A 25,135-nucleotide genomic window follows, 5' to 3' on the forward strand; every position below is an offset into this window, starting at 1 on the left:
ATAGGGAATGCATTATGCCTAGGCCTATATTGTGAGCCGTCCACTGCAAAGCCAACTCTAGTCCAGCCCTCATCCCTCCTCGTGGCAGAATTGTATGCGTTTGGATAAAAATATGAAAGGGCCATCACTTCAATAGAGGTATTACCAGCACTGCCAAGCCGTTTACAAATATATGGGGCAACCTGGGAACTTTTAAAACTAACAATTATACAATCCCCCACACATTTTTTAGGAGTAGACCCGATCCATGGGACCCTTCTGACCATAAGAACGTCTCCTTTTAGATTGGGTGGGAGTGGCCTATGGATATTTAGCCAATTGATTACCTTGTTGCGTAGGGAATCCTGCGATTCCGTTACGCCACCGGTAAGCTCCGGTACTCCCACCAGAATCGCAGTATAAACTACTGCCTCAGGGGGCAGGTTGACTGTTCTACGCCTGGTGTTGGGGCTAATAGAAGAGCCAGTTTGCCCATTGGGTGGTCTCTCCTGTCTAAGTTGTTGTGACGGAGCAAGTTGTTTTGACCTTCTAGGTGCAGGTACCGGAGGCCTCCCTGTTTGGGGCGCAAGAGGGCCCGGTTGGGGGACGGGAGCAGTACTATTTCTAGAGGCCACTCCCGACTGAACTGGTGGGGGATTTGGGGGCTGGGTAGTTGTTACTAGGGACAGATGAATGGTCCTAGCACTATCCCTGGGGGCCCTTTGAGAATTTATGCCCAACCCAGAATCAACGCTATTGGCCGTGCAGAGTTTTTCTATGGCCGTCAATCTGGCCTCTATGGAGTCTAATTTCACAGACAGGGGATTCAGAAGATTTTTTAAGATATCCGTAAGTGAGCTAGTGAGCGATTCTGTGGTATTAGAAGGGACCCCACCAAAAATAAATGGCCCAGTGTACACCGGTAGGGATGGAACTAATGGAGAACTTGAAAGTTCTGTCCCATTCCTCGTTGGTGCAAACCCAGGAGAGGCCGCAATATCTGTGTTGTCATCTTGATCGGGCATTATTGGATCAACTTTAGCCCTTTTGGCGTCTTTTGGCTTCCTTGACCTCTTCCTTTTGGACGGATGGTCCCCCCTGCTGCTCTTGTGTTCAGATGAAGCTACAGCTAGTCCCCCCTCCAGCTTCTCTATCTCTACACAATCAGCTTCGGGGGAGTGTTCTACAACTCCAGAGAGGCGTAATGGTCTCTAACCCTATGGGAGGTTGAAGGTGTCCTCAGTTGTTGTAGGACTGATTCAATAGTCTGATCAATACTGTCCATAAGCGACAGGTGAGTGGCATCAAGCAGTAGAGGTGTGCAAGCATCGATTAAGGAACCTGGAGAAGCTAATAACAAGTTATCTGTACCCTCCTCTGGTTGACTTTCTAGCACAGTAAGTCCTTTATTGACCACAGCATTGGCCTTCGTGAGAAATTTTTCCATAGTGCCAGAGATCTGTTGGGCGGCCATACTTCTAGATTCTCTGCTAGCCATGTATGTAGGGCGCTAGTGGCACACAATCTGGAGACAAAGAGAGAAGAGTGGTGAAAGGGCAGGGCGTTAGAGGAATGGCCCGGTCCGGTCTCTGCCGGCCTCTAACGGCCTAGAACGGCCCGCCCTTTGCCCGGGCTTAGCCCGGCGTCCGCCCGCACGCGTCCCGCGATGCGCGTCTGTGTACTTGGTTTTGTAGCAGGACAGGGCGGGTGGGCGTGCCCAGCCGGGAAGAGTCTACAGGTGCGGCGTTTACTCTGCCGCTTGGGAACCTGGGACTCGCAGTCCCGCTGGCTGCCGGTGCTGTTGGAGGTATCCCCGCTGCTGTCTTCGCTTCCCAGGGCTCAGAAGAGTTCAAGGACCTTTCACCACCTTGCACGCGTCTACGAGCGGCTCCCGCGGAGCGGGGGCCGCGAGTCGCGTTCTTGGCTGCTCGGGGCGGGTGGGCGTGCCCAGCCGGGAAGAGTCTACAGGTGCGGCGTTTACTCTGCCGCTTGGGAACCTGGCACTCGCAGTCCCGCTGGATGCCGGTGCTGTTGGATGTATCCCCGCTGCTGTCTCCGCTTCCCAGGGCTCAGAAGAGTTCAAGGACCTTTCACCACCTTGCACACGTCTACGAGCGGCTCCCGCGGAGCGGGGCCGCGAGTCGCGTTCTTGGCTGCTCGGGGCGGGTGGGCGTGCCCAGCCGGGAAGAGTCTCCAGGTGCGGCGTTTACTCTGCCGCTTGGGAACCTGGGACTCGCAGTCCCGCTGGCTGCCGGTGCTGTTGGAGGTATCCCCGCTGCTGTCTCCGCTTCCCAGGGCTCAGAAGAGTTCAAGGACCTTTCACCACCTTGCACGCGTCTACGAGCGGCCCCCGCAGAGCGGGGGCCGCGAGTCTCGTTCTTTGCTGCTCGGGGCGGGTGGGCGTGCCCAGCCGGGAAGAGTCTCCAGGTGCGGCGTTTACTCTGCCGCTTGGGAACCTGGGACTCGCAGTCCCGCTGGTTGCCGGTGCTGTTGGAGGTATCCCCGCTGCTGTCTCCGCTTCCCAGGGCTCAGAAGAGTTCAAGGACCTTTCACCACCTTGCACACGTCTACGAGCGGCTCCCGCGGAGCGAGGGCCGCGAGTCGCGTTCTTGGCTGCTCGGGGCGGGTGGGCGTGCCCAGCCGGGAAGAGTCTCCAGGTGCGGCATTTACTCTGCCGCTTGGGTACCTGGGACTCGCAGTCCCGCTGGCTGCCGGTGCTGTTGGAGGTATCCCCGCTGCTGTCTCCGCTGTCCAGGGCTCAGAAGAGTTCAAGGACCTTTCACCACCTTGCACGCGTCTACGAGCGGCTCCCGCGGAGTGGGGGCTGCGAGTCGCGTTCTTGGCTGCTCGGGGCGGGTGGGCGTGCCCAGCCGGGAAGAGTCTCCAGGGGCGGCGTTTACTCTGCCGCTTGGGAACCTGGGACTCGCAGTCCCGCTGGCTGCCGGTGCTGTTGGAGGTATCCCCGCTGCTGTCTCCGCTTCCCAGGGCTCAGAAGAGTTCAAGGACCTTTCACCACCTTGCACGCGTCTACAAGCGGCTCCCGCGGAGCAGGGGCCGCGAGGCGCGATCTTGGCTGCTCGGGGCGGGTGGGCATGCCCAGCCGGGATGAAGGACTGGGTTTTTCTAAGACCCAGCGGTGCCAGGGGACAACACCTGAAACCTTCGTGGGTAACCTGTTCCGGCGTACAAATGACAGAGACACGGGACACTTCCTTCGGCGTCAAAGATTCGAGGTTTATTTACTGCAGGGAACACAGAAGTCACAGGAAGTACAGCGTGTGTATGTTCGAGGAGACTGCTTCAAATTGCTACTGTAGGTCGCTCCTTTTATACACATTTCTGTCATACGTTAACATGGTACACAAAGGTTTACAACTTGGTTCCCAACATTATCCCCGAGAGGGGTCGCTTTGATGTATTCAGGGTCCGGAACATAAGTACGGAAACATTTGGTGGTTCCCAACTGTAAAAACCCATCTTCCCACCATTAGTACATTCCAATCAGCAATAAACAGATCGAAGAAGGAACAAGGACAGGTGCAGAGGAAGACGGGACAGTGGGGAGATCGGAAAAGGGTGTAAAAGGGGGTGGCCTCGGGAAACACGAGCTACAGGCATCAAAGGGACGCGCCTAATGAGATGCACGGCTAAGACAATAGACCGGCACGGCAAGATGAGCCTCGAGCGGAGCCATCTGCCTTACAGTATCATCCCCCTCATCATAAAGACACTTTCAAAGGAACATGTGTCTTCCGCAAGAGTCTTGGGAATCCCAGGGTCGCGAAGCGGACAGCGTCCGTTCGCTGGCTACTTGAGGGCAAGAGACAAAATGGATGCCGTATCTAAGATGGAACCCGTGGGCTCGGATGAAGAAACCCACGAAACAAACGAACGGTTTAGGTTAGCACAGCGAAACTGCGCACACTTACTAAACTCGTCATTTGCGGTTCATAGATACCAAACTCGACCATATTCGTACGAGTCGAAAACACCACTTACAATTGTCACGGAACCTCAGACGCTCCTTTTGCCCTCATGTAGGCAAGCACTAGTCGGAATCATATTCGATATTCATCAGACCGTCTAGATGTTGCTGCAACATAATTCTATCCAACTGAGCAGCTTTGGTAACAGGCGGCTGTCTTATACACGTCGTAACACAGAGGCCACATAAGGCAGGTCCACACTGCACACAAAGGCAACACGTGAACAGAAACGCTGCAACAACTCCGATGATCATCAGAATCTTCCAACCCCAAGTCGACATCAGGCCCCAAAACCACCCAAGTAGCGTCCAATCCCCTACGTCCATGTGTATGGACTCAGAGATCTTATGCAACTTTGAGATGGCTTGATAGACAGTCGGAGCGTTATCTGGAATGAAAATACAGCAGCTCGAATGGATCACCTTACATACTCCACCTCGATCTGCTAAAACAACATCTAAAACCATACGGTTTTGTAACGTCATGAGTCTATCCGCCTGAAGTTCTGTGGTGATATTACCAAGGGCACTGGCAATGATATTAGCTGTCGATTCCACCACTCGAGTCATTTGTCTCAGGTTCCTACTATTAACCATAGGTCCCCAAAACGGAAAGAAACCCTTGAAAAAGTCTCCTGCCTCTTGACCGGCAGTGTCCTCTTCGCTAATCACGCCTCTCACAACTCTAGTCTTGTGATAATCTGCATCAACAGTGAACGTCGGGGGCAATAGATTTGCGATATAACATGAGCCCACAAAGTCAGAAGGCAACCATGTATATGCACGATCATGGCAGACAAAGTATGTACCCTTGGCAGCCAGAAACACAGGGGAAGAGAGCATCGGCAGAACATAAAACTCGGAGCAAGCACTCTCTCCAAGACGAACTCTTGCTCTTCGACCACGACCCATTAAGCAAAGATTACCAAGGTGGGGTACGACCCATATCGGGGGCGAGCTTCTAAGCTGTTTTTCACTCACGAGCGCACTATACTCAACCTTACTCAGGACCCTATAGGCTTGTACCTCTTCCTCTGGGATGAGCGACGGGTCATAGATATCCCTATCTAAATCCTCTATCGCGGTAGCCAAAGGCTTGTGGTACGAGCCAGGACCGGAGTAGGAAGAACGTGGCTCTCGATTGGGGTAGGAATCTAGTGCACTTCGAAACATTGTTTGAAATGCTCGAGCTGAACCCTGGGAACTATAAGGAAGGACCAGATACGGAATTCCCTTATCCGTTGTATGTGGCATTAACCCACACACCCAACAATTAGTAGTGTTAACCACTAACTGGTGCTGATGAAGGAGCTGAATAAAGGAATTATTTTGGAATTCTGCACGTCTAGCCTGTTCGTGTTCGGGTAAGATATGGAAGGAATGAGGGGATACAGTGGAGGTACGTTTAGGTTCAGAAGTAGGAGTAGGTATGGCAGAAGGTAAGAAGTACGACATCATGTAGTACACCCCACCCGCCAATAACAAGGAAACAATTAGAAACAGGAGGAACACCTGAAACATAAAGCATTTGGTACGGATAATTTGTTGCAGTTTGAATCTTTGCGCCTGAGCTTTTTCCAAATCCACGATTTTTGAGAACGCCATCCCCTAAAACCGTCCGCAACGTTTCTTGACGCACTTCGTTCTGTGTAGTAGTAGTCAATCCCTAGGAGTTCCTAGGAACCGACGGCCTTCGACCTAGTGTCAAGACCTACTAACCAGAAGGAAGTACACGCACGGCCCTACGGTTCACCTGGATGTAAGGTATTTTATATACAAGTATGTACAAAAGTCTCTCAGCTGTGGAAGCAAAAACGCATGTGGAAAAAACTCAATATTTACAAAAATCACAACAGTACGTGTGTTTAGGCTGATCGTGGCAAAGGGGGTAACGTAGATGTCAAAAGGATAGAAACGAATCTTTTATTAGTCTTTAGGATTGGATCGCAATAAGTATCGCCTCTTTCCAGGACGTGTCTGTTCGTCAAACAAGGGATCCGATGAGGGAACAGAGTTCTGTCGATCAGTCGATTGTTCCGATCTTGAGTCGTGTGATGATGAGCGTTCAACAATGTCTTTCTGCTGCACTGAGGATTCTCCAACAGGCTGTGCGTCGCTAAAAGGTACAAAGGTCTGCAGTCCTTCGGTTTCAGATGAAGCAATGCCCTTCCTCACCCACGAGTCCGCCGGTAAAGGAATAGGTACCTTTTTGGTGTGGGTGGCATGCACCCAGTTTTTGCGTCCCTCCAAGCGGACAGCAGTTCTCGTGGCAAGGAGGACCTGGAAGGGTCCAATGAAGCGAGGTTCCAGATTCTTCTTGCGAGCGAAGTTTCTGGTAACCACCCAATCTCCCGGTTGGAGCTGGTGGCCTGGACCCTCCGTCTGCGTCGGCAATGCTTCAAAAACCTGTTGATGAATTAACCTCAGTTTAGCAGTCAGATCATGAAGATAATCAATCAACATTGGGTACTCAAGATTAGAAAACACACTTGGTCTAGGGACCCCCCAAACATTCGCAGGACGACCGAACACTATTTCATAGGGGCTAAGCCCTACTCTGGAGTGTACAGTCGCCCTTGTTGACAACAAAGCTAAAGGCAAAGCGTCAGGCCAAGAAAGACCAGTCGTGGCCTGAATCTTCGCTAGTTTGAGTTTAAGGGTACCATTATACCCTTCAACCAAACCTGCTGACTGGGGATGATTGGCACTATGGAACTTCTGAGTAATTCCAAGGCCCTTACACACACTCTTCATTACACTTCCTACAAACTCACTTCTGTTATCTGACCATACAGTTCGCGGCATTCCATACCGAGGAAAGTATTCCTTAAGTAGGATTTTCGCAGTGGACATAGCAGTGTTGTCTTTAAGAGGGTAGGCTTCAATCCATCGGGAGAATGCGCAAACCACAACTAAAACGTACTTCAGGTTATTGCATCGCTCCATATGGATGAAGTCTAGCTGGATCACTTCAAAGGGACATGAAGGGGGTGCAAAATGACCAGCGGGTGTAGGGGTTCCCTTACCAGGGTTGTACATCATACATATCATGCAATTCTTCACCAATCTTTCAGCACACTTCGTGATACCATCATTCTTCCACACAGGGGACAACAACTTACAAATACCTTTCGCACTAATATGTGCTAACCCATGTGCCATTGTCACGACAGCTAGCACATATGTGTCTGGCAGCATCCACCTCTTGTGCTCCGACAAATCAATCCAACAACCATTCGCATCCAACTTTCCCGTACTTTCTTTCCACTTCGCCTTTTCAGTCTCGGTGGCCTCATTCTGTATCGCTTTCACACTCTCGATGGTATTCTCACACATACTCGTTTCTGTAGGCCACCTTACCGAACTCGTCACATACATTCTAGTGCTAAGGTTCCAGGCAGTCTCCTTAGCAGTCTCATCCGCAAACGCATTACCACGACCAACGTCATCCGTCACCTTACGATGCGCACTACATTTAACAATCGCTACCTGCTTAGGCAAAGTAAGTGCATCCAAAAGATCATTCACAAGTTGTCCATGCTGAATCTTCGTACCATGCGACGTCATAAAACCTCTCTCTCGCCACAATCGTCCAAAGCTATGCGCAACGCCAAATGCGTATTGACTATCAGTAAACACATTCACCCGTTTCCCTTTCGACAACACACACGCTCTAGTCAGAGCTATCAGCTCCGCAGCCTGAGCAGAATTCTGATTCAATCTCGCAGCTTCCACAACAGTGTTCAAAGTTACCACAGCATACGCAGTCGTGACATCACCATTCGGTAATTTAAAACATGAACCATCCACATACAAAGTCCCATCGGGATCATCCAAAGGAGTGTTTTTAAGGTCCACGCGACCTTTCGTTTCTTCCTCAGTCCTTCGATAACAGTCATGAGCTGTTACTTCGTCTGACTCTGTACTAATTGGCAATAAAGTCGCCGGGTTTAGGACATTACAGCGTTTTATCTGGATGTGACTTGCCAAAAGCGTCAACTCGTACCCAGACAACCTTGCACTCGTCAAGTGCTGAGTTTTCGTACGATTTAAGAGAGTGTCAACTGCATGCGGAACCATCACCGTAAGCATATTATCCATGACCAATCCTGCTGATTGTCGGATGGACACCGCAGCTGCCGCTGTTGCTCTCAAACAACTCGGCAATGCTCTAGCTACCGGGTCCAAGGTCGAGGAAAAATATGCACATAGACGTTGCTTGCCACCAAAAGGTTGCGTCAAGACACTCAACGCACAACCTTCTCTCTCGTGCACGTATAATGTGAACGGCTTACTGTAGTTAGGGGTACCTAACACAGGGGCCGAACACAACGCGTCACGTAACTCAGAAAAACTTTTCTGACATTCTTCCGTCCATGGTAAAGGAGTTGGAACGTCCTTACACGTAAGAGCCACCAATGGTTTCGCTAACAGTGAAAAATTTGGGATCCACTGTCTGCAGTATGACGTGATGCCCAAAAAGGCACGTACATCTCTCTGAGTTGTTGGCACAGTCATCCGGGCAATCGCACCAATTCTCTCTGGGGCCAACCTTCTTCCCTCCTTTGACAATAAGTGACCTAGATAGGTTACTTCTTGACAACAATATTGAAGTTTAGAAGGAGACACCTTGTGATGTAAATCACAGAGATGTTGCAATAACGATACCGTAGCAATTTTACAAATGTCCTGAGTGTCTGCAGCAACCAATAAGTCGTCAACATATTGGATCAAGGCCGCACCAGCCGGCAACATAAACGCATCTAGTTGGCCCTTCAAGGCTTGACTGTATATCGATGGACTTTCACAGTAGCCCTGAGGAGCACGCTTGAACCGGAAGCTGCGTCCACCAAGAGAGAAACCGAAAAGGTCTCTACTTTCCTCAGCAATCGGAATACTGAAGAACGCATTCTTCAGATCGATCACCGAAAACCAAGATGCCGATGCTGGAATTAGAGTCAGTAGCGCCGTGATGTCGGGCACAACAGGGAACTGAGGAATCACAATTTTATTTACCTCCCGTAAATCGATAACAAAACGATAGACAGGTGGTTTCGAAGGATCAGTACGTTTCAGAATAGGCAACACAGGACTGTTGCACACGTTTCCCCGAGTCTCCTCAATAACGTCTTTCTCGATCAAATCATAGATGATCGCCAACAATGCTCGTTCACCATCAAGAGAGATACGATACTGGGGAATACGTGGCAACCGCACATTAGATTTCAAATGGACAACATAAGGGGAGATGTCAAGCAGGCCCACATCATTGGGACCTGTTGCCCACAAAGATGCAGGAAGAGAACTCAATTCCGGTGGAAGCTTATCGAGAGACAAGTACATTGGAGAGATAACTCTCTCACCCAAAGTAAGCTTCACTCCCGCAGGAGAACAATACAAAGTCGCATACAGACGTTTTAGCAAATCCAGACCCAAAGGATTTTCACCACAACCAGTGGTTAGAATCAACGGAGCTTCGAGCTCACGAGGCCAAATTGTAAGAGACAAAGGGCGTGAAACTGGATTGCTAACAGGGGCGCCAGAGAATCCAACGGAAACATTTGTTAAGCCAGACAAAGGTGCGCCAGGGAGTTTCGAATTCATGATGGAACTTTTCGCTGTACCAGTGTCCAACAGAAAAGGCTCAACGACGCCCGAGGTGGCAACTGCGACGTAAAGCCCTCTCTGATCAACCGGAACTGATACCACTCCCTCTCCATGTCTAAGGCTGTCCTAGTAATTACCGTCGTCAGTTCCCTGATCGACGTAATAATCATCTACATTGTACTGAGCAGATCGCCCTTGCGACGATCCACGCTGATCAAAACAATTGTTGGAGTCAGAAGTGTTAGTGGAACGATCGTTCTGAACACCGCGACCCCTACCACGTGATGTCTGTTGAGAACCACCACGACCTCCTCTAGATGTGTTACCACCATAACGCTCATTCAGAACGGGACAGTTGAATTTTATATGACCCTCCTGTCTACAATAGGCACACTGATTGTACCCTAACGACGATCTTTGTGAGGAGGAATCATTTCGTGGTTGTGACCTATTTGATTGAGACTGCGATCTATTACGTTGCTGTGAATCATTCTGATTCGAACGCGGAGGATATGCCTGTTGCAACAACACTTTAGTTTTGAGTTCTTTCGTCTTTTTGTCAACACGATCATTCTCCTCTTTCTCCCTATTCTCATAATATTGGGCCGTAGCCAATATCTGAGCAGAAGTAGAAACAGCCCACGCACTTTCGGAATTTTTTAATTTGTTGCTCAAATCAGGCAATAAATTGGAAACAAATTTGTCCACAAACAACCTCTGACCACCTTCGGTACCCATATCTTGACCGCTGTGATCGATGAAAGCCTCCTCGAATCTCGTGAAGAAATCCGAGACACTCTCATCCTTCTTTTGCTTGCAAGCGGACAGTTTGTCCCAATTTACCCTCATAGCTGGCATAAGCGTTTTCATTAGGGTAATTATTCTCTGAGGGAGAGCAGCAATCAACTGGTCAGGTTTTGCACCACCAACTTGCAAACCATCAGCTGCTATAAGCGCAGCCCAATCGCCGCCTAATTCGTTCGCATGATTTTCCTGACGAATCTTAGCCCATACCGGTTGCGGTACGACATTGCCAAACAGCATATCGATATCGGCAAGATTCATTATCGTAGCATCTACGAGCTGCGACAATTCCTTATAGTACCCTGCAGGATTTTTGCGAGGGTCAGGCAAAGATTGCTTAACCTGTAACACTTCTGATCGTTTCCATGGGAGGTATATCCACACTCTCTGGAAATGTGGCAGGATCGGCGGAGCAGCGCCAGGGTTTCCTGGCATCCACACTGGAGGAACCTCCCCCATGGGGAACTGACCAGGTACATCTAACGGTCCCTCAATGTCCTCTACAAACAACGCTCGAGGCATCATAGAAGGACGAAGGGACAGTAATTGCTCGACTGCACGTCGAACATTGGTACCTATGATCATTCCGCTTGAGAACTGAAGCTGTAGATTAGTCAAGGCAGTCATCACATCATCGGATGCGTCAGCCGATATTAGGTCACGTAAAGCCTTGCACATTTCTTCAAAAACAAATCTTTGTGTCGGTATATTGAATTGCTCAAACGTTTTCAATACCGCACGTGGAGCATTCCTAGCAGGACATCTCACCCAACCCATAGCCATATTACACAATGAGTCACGCTCCCTACCACCAGGAAGCTGACTACGTCTTTGAGGACCGTCCGTACCAGCGGACTCAAGAATAGGACCAAGAGAAGTAAAGAAGTTAGCAGCTACAGAAGGAGTACGACGTCGAACAGACGGAGACAAAGAATAGCCCAGAGGGGTAACAAGAGAAGTACCAGGAACAGAAGGAACGGCAGGGGAAACCAGAACAGTAGAGGCAGCGGGAGCAGGAGTATGAGGAAGTACAAGTGGAGGAGCAGTAGGGACAGAAGCAGGTAGAGGAGCAGGGACAGCGGGAAGTGCAGGGACAGGAGCTGGTTGAGGAACAGGTACAGGAGGAACCACAGGAACTGTGGTATCCTGTGCGTACGGAGGTGGTGACTTCATGAGATAAGACATTAAGGGGTCCTCGATACCTTCCTCCTTTTTGCCCGTATCTGCCGGTAAAGCAGGATAGCACTTATCGACAGACATACGTTGTAATCTATCAAAGACTTCCTTTTCCTTTTCCTCCTTATCTCGCTGAAACTGCTCTGCTTTCTTTACAATGGTAGCAACGCCGTCTCTCTGACTACGTTTTAACAGTCTGATTTCTCTCTGTTTGGCTTCTTTACGCCACAACCGAAAGGCATCAAACATGGCCGGCCTTGACTTTTTCTTAAACAATTTAGTCTCGAGGTTATCTAAGATCGGGGTCTCGAAACTGCCATGAGGTGGCCAACTAAGGACACCATCTTTTTTGGTATAGCGGATCCAATATTTATTAAAAGTAATCGGACCTAGTCCGTGCTTGCTGTAGAGCTCATATGTTGGAGTTCCAACCGGAGGTATCGGACATGAGTCCTCCAGTCGGGAATCCGTACCACAACGGCGAAAACAACTGAACAAAGTACTACAACTAGGCATCTTGCACACTAGCTGAGTTTCACAAACTTCAAGGGTTACGGGATTTACCAAGTCCCAGCAATGAACAAAACCCTCGGTTTTTGGCGTCTGCAGGCGTCAAATATTACAACAAAGAACCAAGTACTAAGAACCACAAATGCAATGGAACCATGCAACAACTAAGCAGCCACAACTAAGGACTCTGGGAGCGACCCACAAATACTTAACTCAAAGATCGATGGCGTCACCAGGAAGGCCCGTCAATCGTCTCGCTGTACAAAGGTCTACGCCAGGCGCCAAAACAGGTCTACAGTCAGGGCAGCAGTCCGTCGCAGCCGTCAGGAGGCGGGAATCTTCGCGGGAAAAGTCGTCGGGCCACTTATTTCGACAACAGGATCGATGAAGCGGGGTGCACCTTCCCTCGGAGATTTCACACGAAGTTCCTCACGATCGTCGGGCTTGGACCGGTACCACTGATGCAGCCCCACATTGGGCGCCAACTGAAGGACTGGGTTTTTCTAAGACCCAGCGGTGCCAGGGGACAACACCTGAAACCTTCGTGGGTAACCTGTTCCGGCGTACAAATGACAGAGACACGGGACACTTCCTTCGGCGTCAAAGATTCGAGGTTTATTTACTGCAGGGAACACAGAAGTCACAGGAAGTACAGCATGTGTATGTTCGAGGAGACTGCTTCAAATTGCTACTGTAGGTCGCTCCTTTTATTCACATTTCTGTCATACGTTAACATGGTACACAAAGGTTTACAACTTGGTTCCCAACATTATCCCCGAGAGGGGTCGCTTTGATGTATTCAGGGTCCGGAACATAAGTACGGAAACATTTGGTGGTTCCCAACTGTAAAAACCCATCTTCCCACCATTAGTACATTCCAATCAGCAATAAACAGATCGAAGAAGGAACAAGGACAGGTGCAGAGGAAGACGGGACAGTGGGGAGATCGGAAAAGGGTGTAAAAGGGGGTGGCCTCGGGAAACACGAGCTACAGGCATCAAAGGGACGCGCCTAATGAGATGCACGGCTAAGACAATAGACCGGCACGGCAAGATGAGCCTCGAGCGGAGCCATCTGCCTTACAGTATCATCCCCCTCATCATAAAGACACTTTCAAAGGAACACGTGTCTTCCGCAAGAGTCTTGGGAATCCCAGGGTCGCGAAGCGGACAGCGTCCGTTCGCTGGCTACTTGAGGGCAAGAGACAAAATGGATGCCGTATCTAAGATGGAACCCGTGGGCTCGGATGAAGAAACCCACGAAACAAACGAACGGTTTAGGTTAGCACAGCGAAACTGCGCACACTTACTAAACTCGTCATTTGCGGTTCATAGATACCAAACTCGACCATATTCGTACGAGTCGAAAACACCACTTACAATTGTCACGGAACCTCAGGGAAGAGTCTCCAGGTGCGGCGTTTACTCTGCTGCTTGGGAACCTGGGACTCACAGTCCCGCTGGCTGCCGGTGCTGTTGGAGGTATCCCCGCTGCTGTCTCCGCTTCCCAGGGCTCAGAAGAGTTCAAGGACCTTTCACCACCTTGCACGCGTCTACGAGCGTCTCAGCCAGATGAGTTACATCTGGCTGAGAAATTCCCATCAGCCCACTCTTCTGGCGGAATCTCATCATGTGGGAGTTGATAAACAATCCGAACACCGCCCAAACCATCAATTGACGGTGCGAATGTGGATATCAAAAGAAACTCTAGCCAGAATGTTGCTCAAAAAGGTGATGCTAATGAAGTGCAGTGCTCTAGTGAAAGTGATAATTAAAATTAACTACTTAGACAAAAAATATGTTTAATGAGGATTGTCCAAGTGTCAAAATTAAAACCACGCCTGGTATACGTTTAATTTGTTATAAACAGAGGTTGCCGGGTGAGGTGAGGTTGGCTCCCACAAAAAGCTGGGTGAGTATTACTGAGAGGTACTTCCTTTCTGTAATAGGGCTATTATCCTCACGATTAGGCGGAGTATATAATACTCACGCAGTGGTGCTGTCTGTACAGTTTCTTTGTAACTATGTGGATATATACATGTAAATATGTATGTTTTCTATGTATTTTTTCAAACAGGGAGAAGGTCAATTTACTTCTTCCAGTGTACATTGGGGCTCCAAGTTCCTGGTCGATACAAATATTGTAGAGTATATTATCTATTTTTATTCACACATTACCATCACATTCGTTTTTCCTTTGCAGTAGCTTACCATCACTAGGGTCCTGAAGAAAGCCGGACAGAGTTTCCATCTAGGCTGAAAAATGTTGACCGTCCTGCACAGCGCCATGGTGTAGTTATAGATTTATACTACCAGGCGTGGTTTTAATTTTGACACTTGGACAATCCTCATTAAACATATTTTTTGTCTAAGTAGTTAATTTTAATTATCACTTTCACTAGAGCACTGTACTTCATTAGCATCACCTTTTTGAGCAACATTCTGGCTAGAGTTTCTTTTGATATCTACATCCGCATCGTCACTTGATGGTTTGGGCGGTGTTCGGATAATTTACCAACTCCCACATGATGAGATTCCGCCAGAAGGGTGGGCTGATGGGAATTTCTCAGCCAGATGTAACTCATCCTTTTTTTGTATAATCCCTGTTGGTTCTTAGTTACTAGTACAGAAGCACACACAGTGGACCGAAGCATCTCTGTTTTGTATTTTGATATGACAATAGGAGGGAAGTGAGATGTCAGGTCGGTAAATATATTCCCTTTGACCCTCTTTAAAGTATTGTATTCATATTACTTCACATCCATGTATCTTACATTTTAAATATTGATGGTGCAAAAAGAAGGAACGTATCTAATACTGTCCTCATTTCACGTGTCCAGTCCCCTTCTTATCACGTTTTATGTAATCTGGTTACAAAAAGACACTCTACACACAACACACTGCTCTACGCACAACACATCGTGATTGAGATTCTCCGGCCACAGTACAAATGCTCTTTACTAAGTATTTCGCTTCTCCTTGGATCTAGATGTATGCAATATAAACTACCAAAAATTAACAATTAGTAGTGATGTGCACTAAGAAAATAGACACATAATGAGAAAAAGCTGAAATTATTACATGTATGCTTGAAAGAAATAGACAATGAATACCGGTATTTAAAAGAACTTGTCCCTAATGTCACACAAAACATTGATTTGTCGATCTGCAGCTTTCTAGGGTGCATCGCAAACAGAGGGTATTTACAAAAAGGAATAATAAACCACATTAGCCTGTCCCTTTTTTTAATTTGTCTTTGTTTTTTTTACAGTGCCTAGAATATACCTTTCCATCACACTCCAGCATTGTCTCATGTGCACATCCTTTGGCTGCAATATATTTACATAAAATGTATACTTCTTAAGGAAAGCTAGTAAATGAACGTTAATACTTTTGTGGGATTCATAAACCTTTGACATAGCCCCACCATGACACCATTCCCTTGATCTCAGCTGAGGTTTAATGAAAGCTGACGTTTTTAAATCCCCATGTAATTTATTATATGATCAAAAATATATTGTAGATATTTTATGTAGAACATAACACGTGTATTTATAAAGCACACATTCACCCTTTGGAGGGACCTTGGTGCTGAATATCATATGTTTATTGTTATCAACCTCATAACCTCAGAATTATGCAAGGCTGAGTGGACCCAACAGGATTTAAACCTGCACCCATATCAAGAATAACTTTACTGGAGTGGATGCAGTGCTTAATTTGAGCCAGTGGTTGCCGGTGAGGGGACACTGGCACTTATTGTTCAGCACCAGATATTTCCTGAGAGCAAAAGAGAGCAAGAAACACACAAATCGGAAAAACAGAGGAAGAGAAAGCAGGAAAAAACGTCACATCGGGAGAAAGCAGAAAAATGCCTAAGTCAGATAAAGGGGAAGGGAGTGTCTGATAGTGGAATAAATAGGCATGAAGTAAAGTTAGGACTACACAGCCTTGGTATTCGCATGCTGATTTTTAATTGCACCAGCCACGGGCTCCCGAGGATGACTTTGGGTACCGGCACTCTTTCTTGTACAAATTAAGGACTAATGGATGGATTAGCCCACTGAGCCACCAGACAAAGATGCTGTGTGAAAACCAATATCTCAATAGATATGTTTGGTTTGAAACTAAATGACCTCATCTTGCAGGCAAACAGTAAACATGCATCTGAATGTTAACCGCATGAACACATGTTTGTGAAAATGCAATTGTATTTTTATCTTAATTTCATCAAACCTGAGAGGTCTTTAAACATATAGCCTAAGCTTCAAGATAAAGATATCTAAAGGGGCCTCTTTATGGCCCATTCTCCCGACAAGCTCCCTGAAGTTTATTAATACCTGCCACACCTCTACTTCCTAAAGTATACATAAAACTGATGGATGGAATGCTTGAATTCATATCAGCCACTGGAAATTACTCAGGCCACATCCCAATCCATTGTTATTTTGCACATCATGTCACCTCAGTTTGGACCCAGCTATATGCAAATAAATCTTGATCCTGCTCCAATCAGAACACTCCAGCTCGAACAACCAAGCCAGGTACTCTCTGAACCAGAACACAAGCAACCCAGGATCAGTTTTATATACTTATTGTGACATCCCTACATCCGACCCCATTGTCTTCAAGCTTGTTCTTGTGAAATGTTCTACTGACACATCCCTATTAGTGCTCCAGACTATAATAGTTACAGGAGCTTTCAGTTGAGTATGGTAAAGTGTCTGTCTAATTTCACCTGGGAAATTTAAATAGTCAGACAAAAACACACACACGCTCGTCTTTACCTTTCCACTGGTCCTTAAGTCCCCCTCATGCGCTGCATCTCATATAACGATTAACAAGGTGTGCTGGAGAGCCCCCTCTCCCCCCACTTCCTTACTGACCAAGCTACGCTCCTGGTCCTGTTACAAGTGTTTTAAACAGAAATATGGAAGTGCTGCTCATCACTATCCAAGAGTACTGAGGTTCTCTTCCGAGAATGGCTGCTGTTCACCTATTAAAAGTATTGTATCGCACCTGACAAGTGCTGACACGTGCCATTTCTAATTTAAACAAGCAAATGGCATAGCCAATAGGTCTCACCTTTGGGGCTTTATATGTATTTAGTTATGCAGCACAATATCCTTCCTGCAACAATATCAACTGTTGCATGGCTAAACACTTATAAGGTTCCAAAGGCGAGACCTATTGGCTATGCCAATGCTTGTTAAACTTACTGATCCATTTTGGATTGGTAAATAAATAAAAAATGGTGACCACGTCATTTGATAGGCATGCATGCAAGCGGCTAAGAAATTTATTTTCGCCTTTTTGTTGTGCTACACAGCATCTCGTCAATGCTGCACAGCATGGCTAAAAGGCAACTGACAATGACAATAGGTCCTAAAGGTGAGACCTATTAGCTTGGTCAATGCTTGTTTTTGTCTCTCAGAAACAATCCTACCCCTCCCATCATTCCCCTCCACACCACACAAAAATAGCGGGGTTGTTTCTGAGAAACAAACAAATGCGAAGGCCCTGACAAGCACGGATCACTCTTACCTTTCTCTGCCCAGGTCCACTATGCCTCAGAAGGCCTTCATAGCGATGTTGTCACTGCACAGGGAAATCCTGATGCTGTGGAGGTGGTGACTCTGTGGCTGATGGGCTACCAGTAAAGACTGGCCGATGGCGGAGGCTACCAGTAAAGACCTGCCACTGGCAGAGGCTACGAGTAAAGACTGCCCACTGGTGGAGGCTACCAGTAAAATAAACCGGTTTACAACTTTGTGATTTTATCACTGACCTGGTCTGGTGACGCTGGAAAACAAAGATCGCAGCAGGAAGCAGTAATGCTATGTTTGTGATAACTTAATTTCCATTTCTGATATTTTTTTTACGGCAAGCTGCTCACAACTGAAGAAAGGCGTGTGTCTGCCATAGTTAAAGTAGTTCAAGACCAAGCACCATTATTAAAGTTAATGTGCAGCATGGCGTGTTGTTGTGGGGAGATAAAGTTGTAAAAGTTTATGGCGGCAAGCCGCGTAGCACAAAAGGAAGGCTTGTTAAATTTGAAGCACAGCGTGTTTCATTGTAAACAGAAATATAATATTTAAAGTGCAATGTTGTAGCAAGCGCTTTTTTAAATATAAAGCGGCCACACAAGAGGTGATGCAACCATATTTTAAGTAAAAGTGCAATGTCATTGTGCGCTTAATTTAAATATAAATCAGCCGATAAAGCGTGACGTCCAAAGCAGTTGTAGGTAAGGAGGGTTAGTGAGCGGTAAACAAAAACAAGCACTGAAACACAAGCGCAGCCCGCGGCTGCAAAAGTGAAATAGCCTGTGAGTGGTGCGCGCTGGGGAGAGCAGTCTGCTCTTTTTGGAAGCACATACTCGTGCTTGTGGCGCACCCCTGGGCACTCTCGCAAAGTGCATGCCGCCACAACCTCGAGTATGGGCTTCCAAAAAGAGCTGAACAATGGCTAAAGGTCTCCTATGTAACACATGCGCGCTGCGTAGGCGAGACCTAAAAAACGTTTATATTCATTGTCTTACAGAATCTACCCATTTAAGGAGTCTACTTATGAAATTAATGTGAATTGCATTAATATACCAGTTGTTAACCTTGCACTCTTTGTAGCCCATTCATTGGTGGCTTTCTAAATACTAAAGAGAAACAAAGTAGCATAACTGTAGCACTGCGTAGCTCTCTGGCATCATAAAGAAACAAGCGCTTCAAATCAACGAGAAACTAAACAAGGAGTTACTGTTGTGCTGGACTTTGACACGTTTCCAAAGCCACGGGAACAGAGCGTGTGTATATACTGTGCAGACAACGCCACCTAGAGGCAGCGCAGCGGAGTGCAGGCGTCTTTCCCTCTAACTGCAGGACGCGCCTCTTTACTGTCCCAGAGGCCCTGGAAGGCTCTTCCTGTCAAGCTGTTGCGTTAGGTTCCCGCCTCCCTGGCAGACCAGGAATGCCTGGGGGGCTCCCTGCTCCCCAGCGGCCTTTCTTCCACGTGTCTTTGTGTTTGCATTTCCCCATAGAGTTCTCAGAGGAGCGCGTTTCCGGCCAGGGGCTGAGGAGGCCCCCATGGCACACCCCCATGGCTGGCCCCGGGCTCAGGAGGGAGGAGGGTAGCATGCACACACGGGCCTCGTGGGCCGCACTCGCCGGCTGACACGGGCCATGGAGGAGGCGCTGGCCCCGCTGCTGCTTCTGGCCGGAACCCTGCTGCTGTGCTCCCTGGCTCGGCGCTGGCTGCGGGCGGCCGGACCCCCCGCCCTGGAGCTGGTGTGCTGCTTTCAGCTCTGCGCCTGCACCCACGAGCTCTGGCTGCTCGGGGTGGTAGGCCGGGCCCCCGCCGCCCTCAGCCTGAGCCTCACCTACCTCATGACCCTGGCGCACACCTGGACCTGCGCCGGCGCCCTGCTGAACCCCACGGGCGCGCTGCAGCTGCTGGCGGCCGACCGGGCCTCGCTGGGGGCCACCGGGCGGGCGCTGGGCTGCCAGATGCTGGGGGCGGCAGGGGCCCGGCTCTGGGCCATGGCGCTGCGAGGGCTGCCGGTGTCTGCGCTGCACGCGAGCGCGGGGGTCCAATGCCCCAGCAACCTCCATACGGGGCCGTGGCACGGGGCGGGCGTGGAGCTGGCCTGCGCCTTCATCATGCACAGCACCCTGTACCTGCTGCCCGCCGCGCGGCCACAGCACCGGCCGCACTTGATGGCACTGGTCATTACTGCTATGGTGTATGCAGGTGGGTGCAAGAGGGGTCCCCGGGGGGCAGAGAAGTGCAGATGCTCCCTCCTCACTCAGTGAAAAGAGACCAGGCTTTGCGGTCTTCCCAGAGGTTCAATAAGTATCCGCACTACAGTAATGGAAAACTTTTAAGAAGTATTCATTTTTCAAAATGAAATGAACACCATGGGCCAACAGGTGTTTCAGGACAATAGTCGCTTCATCGGGGCCAGTCTGCAGAAGCGATGCAATATTCGCGGTGCGCACAAACGATTATGCTCTTTTTTTAAAGTGTATTCGTGAAATACTGTTCTTGGTTCCTTAAGTCATGCAATTAAAAAACTTTTTAACAAGATCTGAAGTAAACGAAACCTGCAGCATTTCACTCCATTGCTGCGCTCCAAATCAGTAATCGCAGCATGATGACCACTGAGTTTAATTCTACAGCAGTCTGTGAACATAGTCTTTTGTGCATACCCGAGTGTTGCATCGTGAAGGGCCTGGTGAAGCAACTATTGTGTAAAAGGCGTGGCCCATGATGTTCCAATATACTTCTTTGAAGTTTTCCATTATTATGGATACTTATTGAATCACTAAGAAGACCTCAAAACCTAGTCTCTTTTTTTGTATCTTTGTGTGAATTGAAGGTTTCTCCTGTAAAAACCTTTGAGGTCAGTGTGTCAAACTTTTTGAAGAGTGGCCTCCTCATCAGTGTAAGTCTTACATCTTCAGCCTCTGCCTTGCTCATTGTATGTAATTCGCACAACTTGCGCGCTATGTTAAATGAGTTTCACACATTCAGCAGTCACCAGGACTTTAAGTGGGCCGGGTCCTGCTGGTGCCCAGCCCCGCCAGTTCTATAAAGCAGGATCGGGGGTGGGTCCCTATCCGACTCCATTTTTGCCCTCACCCACAGGGTGGGGAAAAAAATCTTAGCTCTGCAGCAGTCCCACCCTTCACTGCCTTACTCAGTATATTTCTTTCACAGTCTCAGCATTTCAGAACGGAAGCATTTTCAAGATTATATACAACGAAGCCAATAGTTGTTTCTTATTTATCTTATGCAACTAAAAGCCATTGACGGCACGTATAGTTCTGGCTTGTTGTAGGTGTACTGTATTATATATATCAGCGCTGAGACGCCCAAGGGCAATTGTTCGCGCTTAATTAAATGTCATAAATAAATAAATATCAAGATTCAATGACAGAAGCAGCACAATACCAGTTGGGCCGCACACTGTGCAAAGCACAGATTTTTAGCGTAAGGGCCTTATTACGACTTTGGCGGTATTCGACTGGGACCTCCACCTCTGTGCTCCAAGGAAGACCGCCAAGACTGTGGTGAACCCGTCCGCCGGATTATGACCAGGCCCGGACTGGCCGTTGCAGGCACCGGGCAATCCCCCGGTGCGCCGCAAGAATGGGGGCCGGTTTTGGTATAGGGCCGTTTTTGCAGCATAGTTGCAAAATCGGCCCTGTAACAAAATCAGCCAAAAACCGGCCCAGCCAAAGAGCTTGGTCGCACCACCAGCGGGCCGGCCGAGCACTTTCCCAGGGCCGGTTTTGGTTCTCAGTCCGGCCCTGATTATGACTTTAGTCCAGGGTGGGCAGTGCTGCAACAGTGGTATATTAGGCTCATACAAGAGCCTAACAAGCATGCTGCCACCATGCAAGAGCCTGCAGCACGTTCCTTCACAGTGTGGCATGCACCATGTCGTGATTGCTACACCGTGTAAGAACAAGGGTGCAATTCGAGGAGGTCACATCACATGTCCCACCTGCATGCACCCCTAGGCCCAGAATTAGCTGGGGGCCCTGTTAGAGCCTCCTTACCTGCATGTCTCCCACTCTTTTCATGCAGAGGTCCCGCAATAAAAAAGCAGTCGATATGCAGGTCGCAATATGATCGGCAGGTCCAGCATCGGCACCTCCAGCATATTCAGGCCATGGTCAGAATGCGCCACAGCGGGATCCTTGATCCCGGTGGAGGCGTGCTTCTGTGGTGGTCCCACCTCCACATTCCTACTAGGGTGGACGGGTGGCGGTGGCTTGACCGCAATGGCAAGTACGGCAGTCCCAGGACCACCATACTCATAATAACCCCCTAAGTGTTTTTAAACCATCAGCGCGGCACAAATTTTCGCGCTCTGCTGAACGTTCTTAAGAACGGGCGTGGTCATGACGGAACGGTTCCGTCATGAGCACAGCCCAACCGACGCTCATGACGGAACCGCTCCGTCATGAGCGTCGAAGGGGTTAATTACATCGGCCACACCCGTTTGAGAGACCCTCCTGTTTTTTCAGCCCACTTAAAGCTCTGATTGTCCCGTTCAAGTGGGAGCCTCTCACCTTTGGGGCATCCAATGGGCCACACCTCGCGCAGTGCCCCACTCAAGTGTGATTCTCACGTCTTGGGCGACTACCTTAGTTATGCTTTGAGTGCTACCCTCATTCTCTGTGCACTTTCTCGTTCAGGTTGCTCTCTTAGAACCTTACAGTGATGAACAACATGTTGGTCTCCCTCCCACTCTGGGACACTGTCTCTGATGTCGTTTTCATGCCCGCAGCAATGTCTCGCTGATTGGATGTTGTGGTCATTTATTGGGTGTTATGCATTGGAGCAATCACTCGCAGTGTGAAAGTTTCACTCCTTGTAGCAAGTTCTCACAGGATACAGTGGAGTCAAACTGCACAGTCTGTGGCTCACAGATGAGACCACGTACATTAGTGCAGATTCAGAGTATGTTGCTCACAACTTGTCGTAACACTCACTGCGTGTGCTTCTTGGGGCCCTGTCTCACTTATTGGATACGTCAGACACACTCTCTTTTGTGCAATTTTTTAAAAAAGAGTGCAATTTTAAAAAAAAGTGCAATCGCATACACTTTGTTAGTCTCACACCTTGGAGTAGAGTCTCACGCATGCCTGACTCCGGACCACAGGGTTCACGGTTCGATCCCTGGCTCCTGCGGCAGGTTAGCCCAGCACCGTGTGACTCTGGGCAATAGCTTGCTTAATCTTCCCGACTGACGCCAGCGCCGGGACACCTCCCTAGAGGTAGCTGTGTGCTTTACAAATGCTGGCTTTTTATTTGGGGTTCTCTTGTACATAGGAGCATTCACACACTGTTTGTGAATCTTGCACCTTGAAGCCCAGTGTATTCATCTCTGCATTATTTTGTTGTACATTTCCTTTACAATATTTCATTATTCCACCAGTATGCATTCGTTGCTAATTCCATTATGTCTCAGTGATCACCCTTTTGCAGTTTTCTATAAGGCTCCGTCCAGCACATTTTAATGTTTTCCATAAAGATATGAGTATACTAACTTGTACAACTTTATAATGCTCTTTTCAGCTCAGCACACAGCCCTTGCCTGGCTGTGGTGAGTTGAGCGGTGGCTTTCTGGGGTGTGTATCCCACCTTGCATTCACTCCACTGCCTGGTCTGCTGACAGTCGGAAGGAATCGGCCCTGGTAAGTCAGTGGCAGATAACAGCTGAAGGCAGGAGAAGCTGAGACATTCAGTCTTTCTGTGTCTCATCCTCTCCTAACATGCTCTGCTCGACAGCAGCCACGTGATGGCTCTTGATTCCAGTGGGGACTTCAGCAACAGCTGCCTTTTAGAGATGACAACCTGCCTTTAAAGATTCAGGCTTTGATGCCTCAGACGCTAAGATCCTGAAACGTTTGTGCTTCTTTCAGACAACCCCCCACACCTTACCCTGGAAACAAGTGCTGAGATGATAAAGTGCTGGGGGCAAGCTTAACACTAACACACATGTGAGTGTTCACATACGTGACTTCTATTTCAGCTCTGCAACAGCCTTTCCCATGCCCTGTTTTTACATTTTCTCGCATGTTTGTGTGAGCGCATCTACAAGTGCAAAACCAACTTTTATGAGTGACCATCACAGTTGGTTTTGCACGTTGAAGAAAAGCTATTTACGCATGCAAGTCAACATCACTCAAGCAGATAGTTTTGGCACTGTGGCACAGGAGTGCAGACGCGTCATATTTAGTGTACAGCTCATGGTCGCAGACTTATTCTGGCGTGGTCGGAAAGTATGATTGACCACCTGTGATTTCATGTACAGGTGACAGGAAATAATACATTTAAATTGTCAAAAAAATAAAAGGTGATGATTTGGGAGTAAATGCTAAAACCAGGGGTGATGTCGCAACAAGCAAGGACTATTGGCTTTGTCAGGGGTTGTTAGTTGCATAAGATAAATAAGCATCAACTATTGCTTCGTTGTATAGAATATTGAATCATTTTCAGTTCTGATATGATGAGGCTGTGAAAGAACGAATCTTTCTGAAGTTAAATCAAGGGTGGTACTGATGAAGAGTTCCGATATTGTTTCACCCTGATGGTGAGGGCAAAAAGGGAGAGCCCGATAGGGACCCGTCTCAGCGTCTGCTTTTTAGAACTGCTGGTGCTGAGCACCGGCAGGACCCGGCCCACTTAAAGCCCTGGCAGCTCCTAATGTGTTCTTTTGTACGGGATAACTTTAAGCCCTCTCAAAGGGAATTGACTAAAAGTCCCAAAAATTAAGCTGAAAATTGTGTGTGGTAAATTGTTAAAAAATGGGGGGGGGGGGGGTTAAACGGTGGAAAGGGATCCTGAAGCAGCTGAGGATTGCCAGGGGGATTTTTAAGAGGCGTGGCCAGTTTGGCGCACTGATACCCCAGGGTTTTTTGGCACTATGCGAAATTCTTTAGGCCCCGCGTGCTTTGCTACCACCAGCATTTACTCGCAGTAACTTCCGTGATGTATTCGTGAAGTAGCTGCACGTCGTCCAACATGATCGTGTGCTGCTGGGCCAAAACCCTCACGCGCCACTCTTGTGGACTCTGGAATTCGATCTCTGCTCTGCCTTAAAGGGCGGACTTCAAAATAAAAGCTTGTCGTGCACTTCTAGTAGGAAATCAGTGACTAGCAAACTCAACGTGAGCCGATTTCCGGTAAAGGCGCTTCGTGAGAAATGGCAGACTGTAACAATCAAATGGATTTCAGAATGTAAAGCACTAATAACTATTTTTAAATGTATACCTGTGAACCCTAGGACCATATCTCTATGCTGTATTTCATTCATTTATTTTGAAGTTTTTGTCATAATGCTGCCATGCCCTATGAGGGTTTACATAGCGTTTGTATGGGTTATTAGTCGTATAACATCATTGTGTAGTGGCAGAAAATAAAAGGGCCATATACTACAGACCCCCCAGGTTATAGCGGCATGGATAAGGAAATTTAGCGGCACAAATATGGAAATTTTGCGGCATTTTTGCGGCACTTTATTTTACTCATAATGATTCATTTTCGGCCTTAAATCAATGGAAACTGT

The 25,135-nt window shown here is 48.2% G+C and overlaps 1 protein-coding gene across 1 annotated transcript in view; it reads left to right on the forward strand.

Moving 5' to 3' along the window:
• Positions 1 to 19,137: 19,137 nt before the first annotated feature.
• The window catches only part of AQP11 (aquaporin 11), a 231,946-nt gene continuing 225,948 nt past the window's right edge, over positions 19,138 to 25,135 (forward strand). Inside the window, 2 exon segments of the mRNA XM_086933893.1 lie at positions 19,138 to 19,203; positions 19,206 to 19,803. Coding sequence (XP_086790019.1) covers positions 19,153 to 19,203; positions 19,206 to 19,803 — 649 coding nt within the window. The 5' untranslated portion in view covers positions 19,138 to 19,152.

This window comes from Lissotriton vulgaris, chromosome 8 (assembly GCF_964263255.1).
Source record: "Lissotriton vulgaris chromosome 8, aLisVul1.2, whole genome shotgun sequence".
Taxonomy (NCBI): domain Eukaryota; kingdom Metazoa; phylum Chordata; class Amphibia; order Caudata; family Salamandridae; genus Lissotriton; species Lissotriton vulgaris.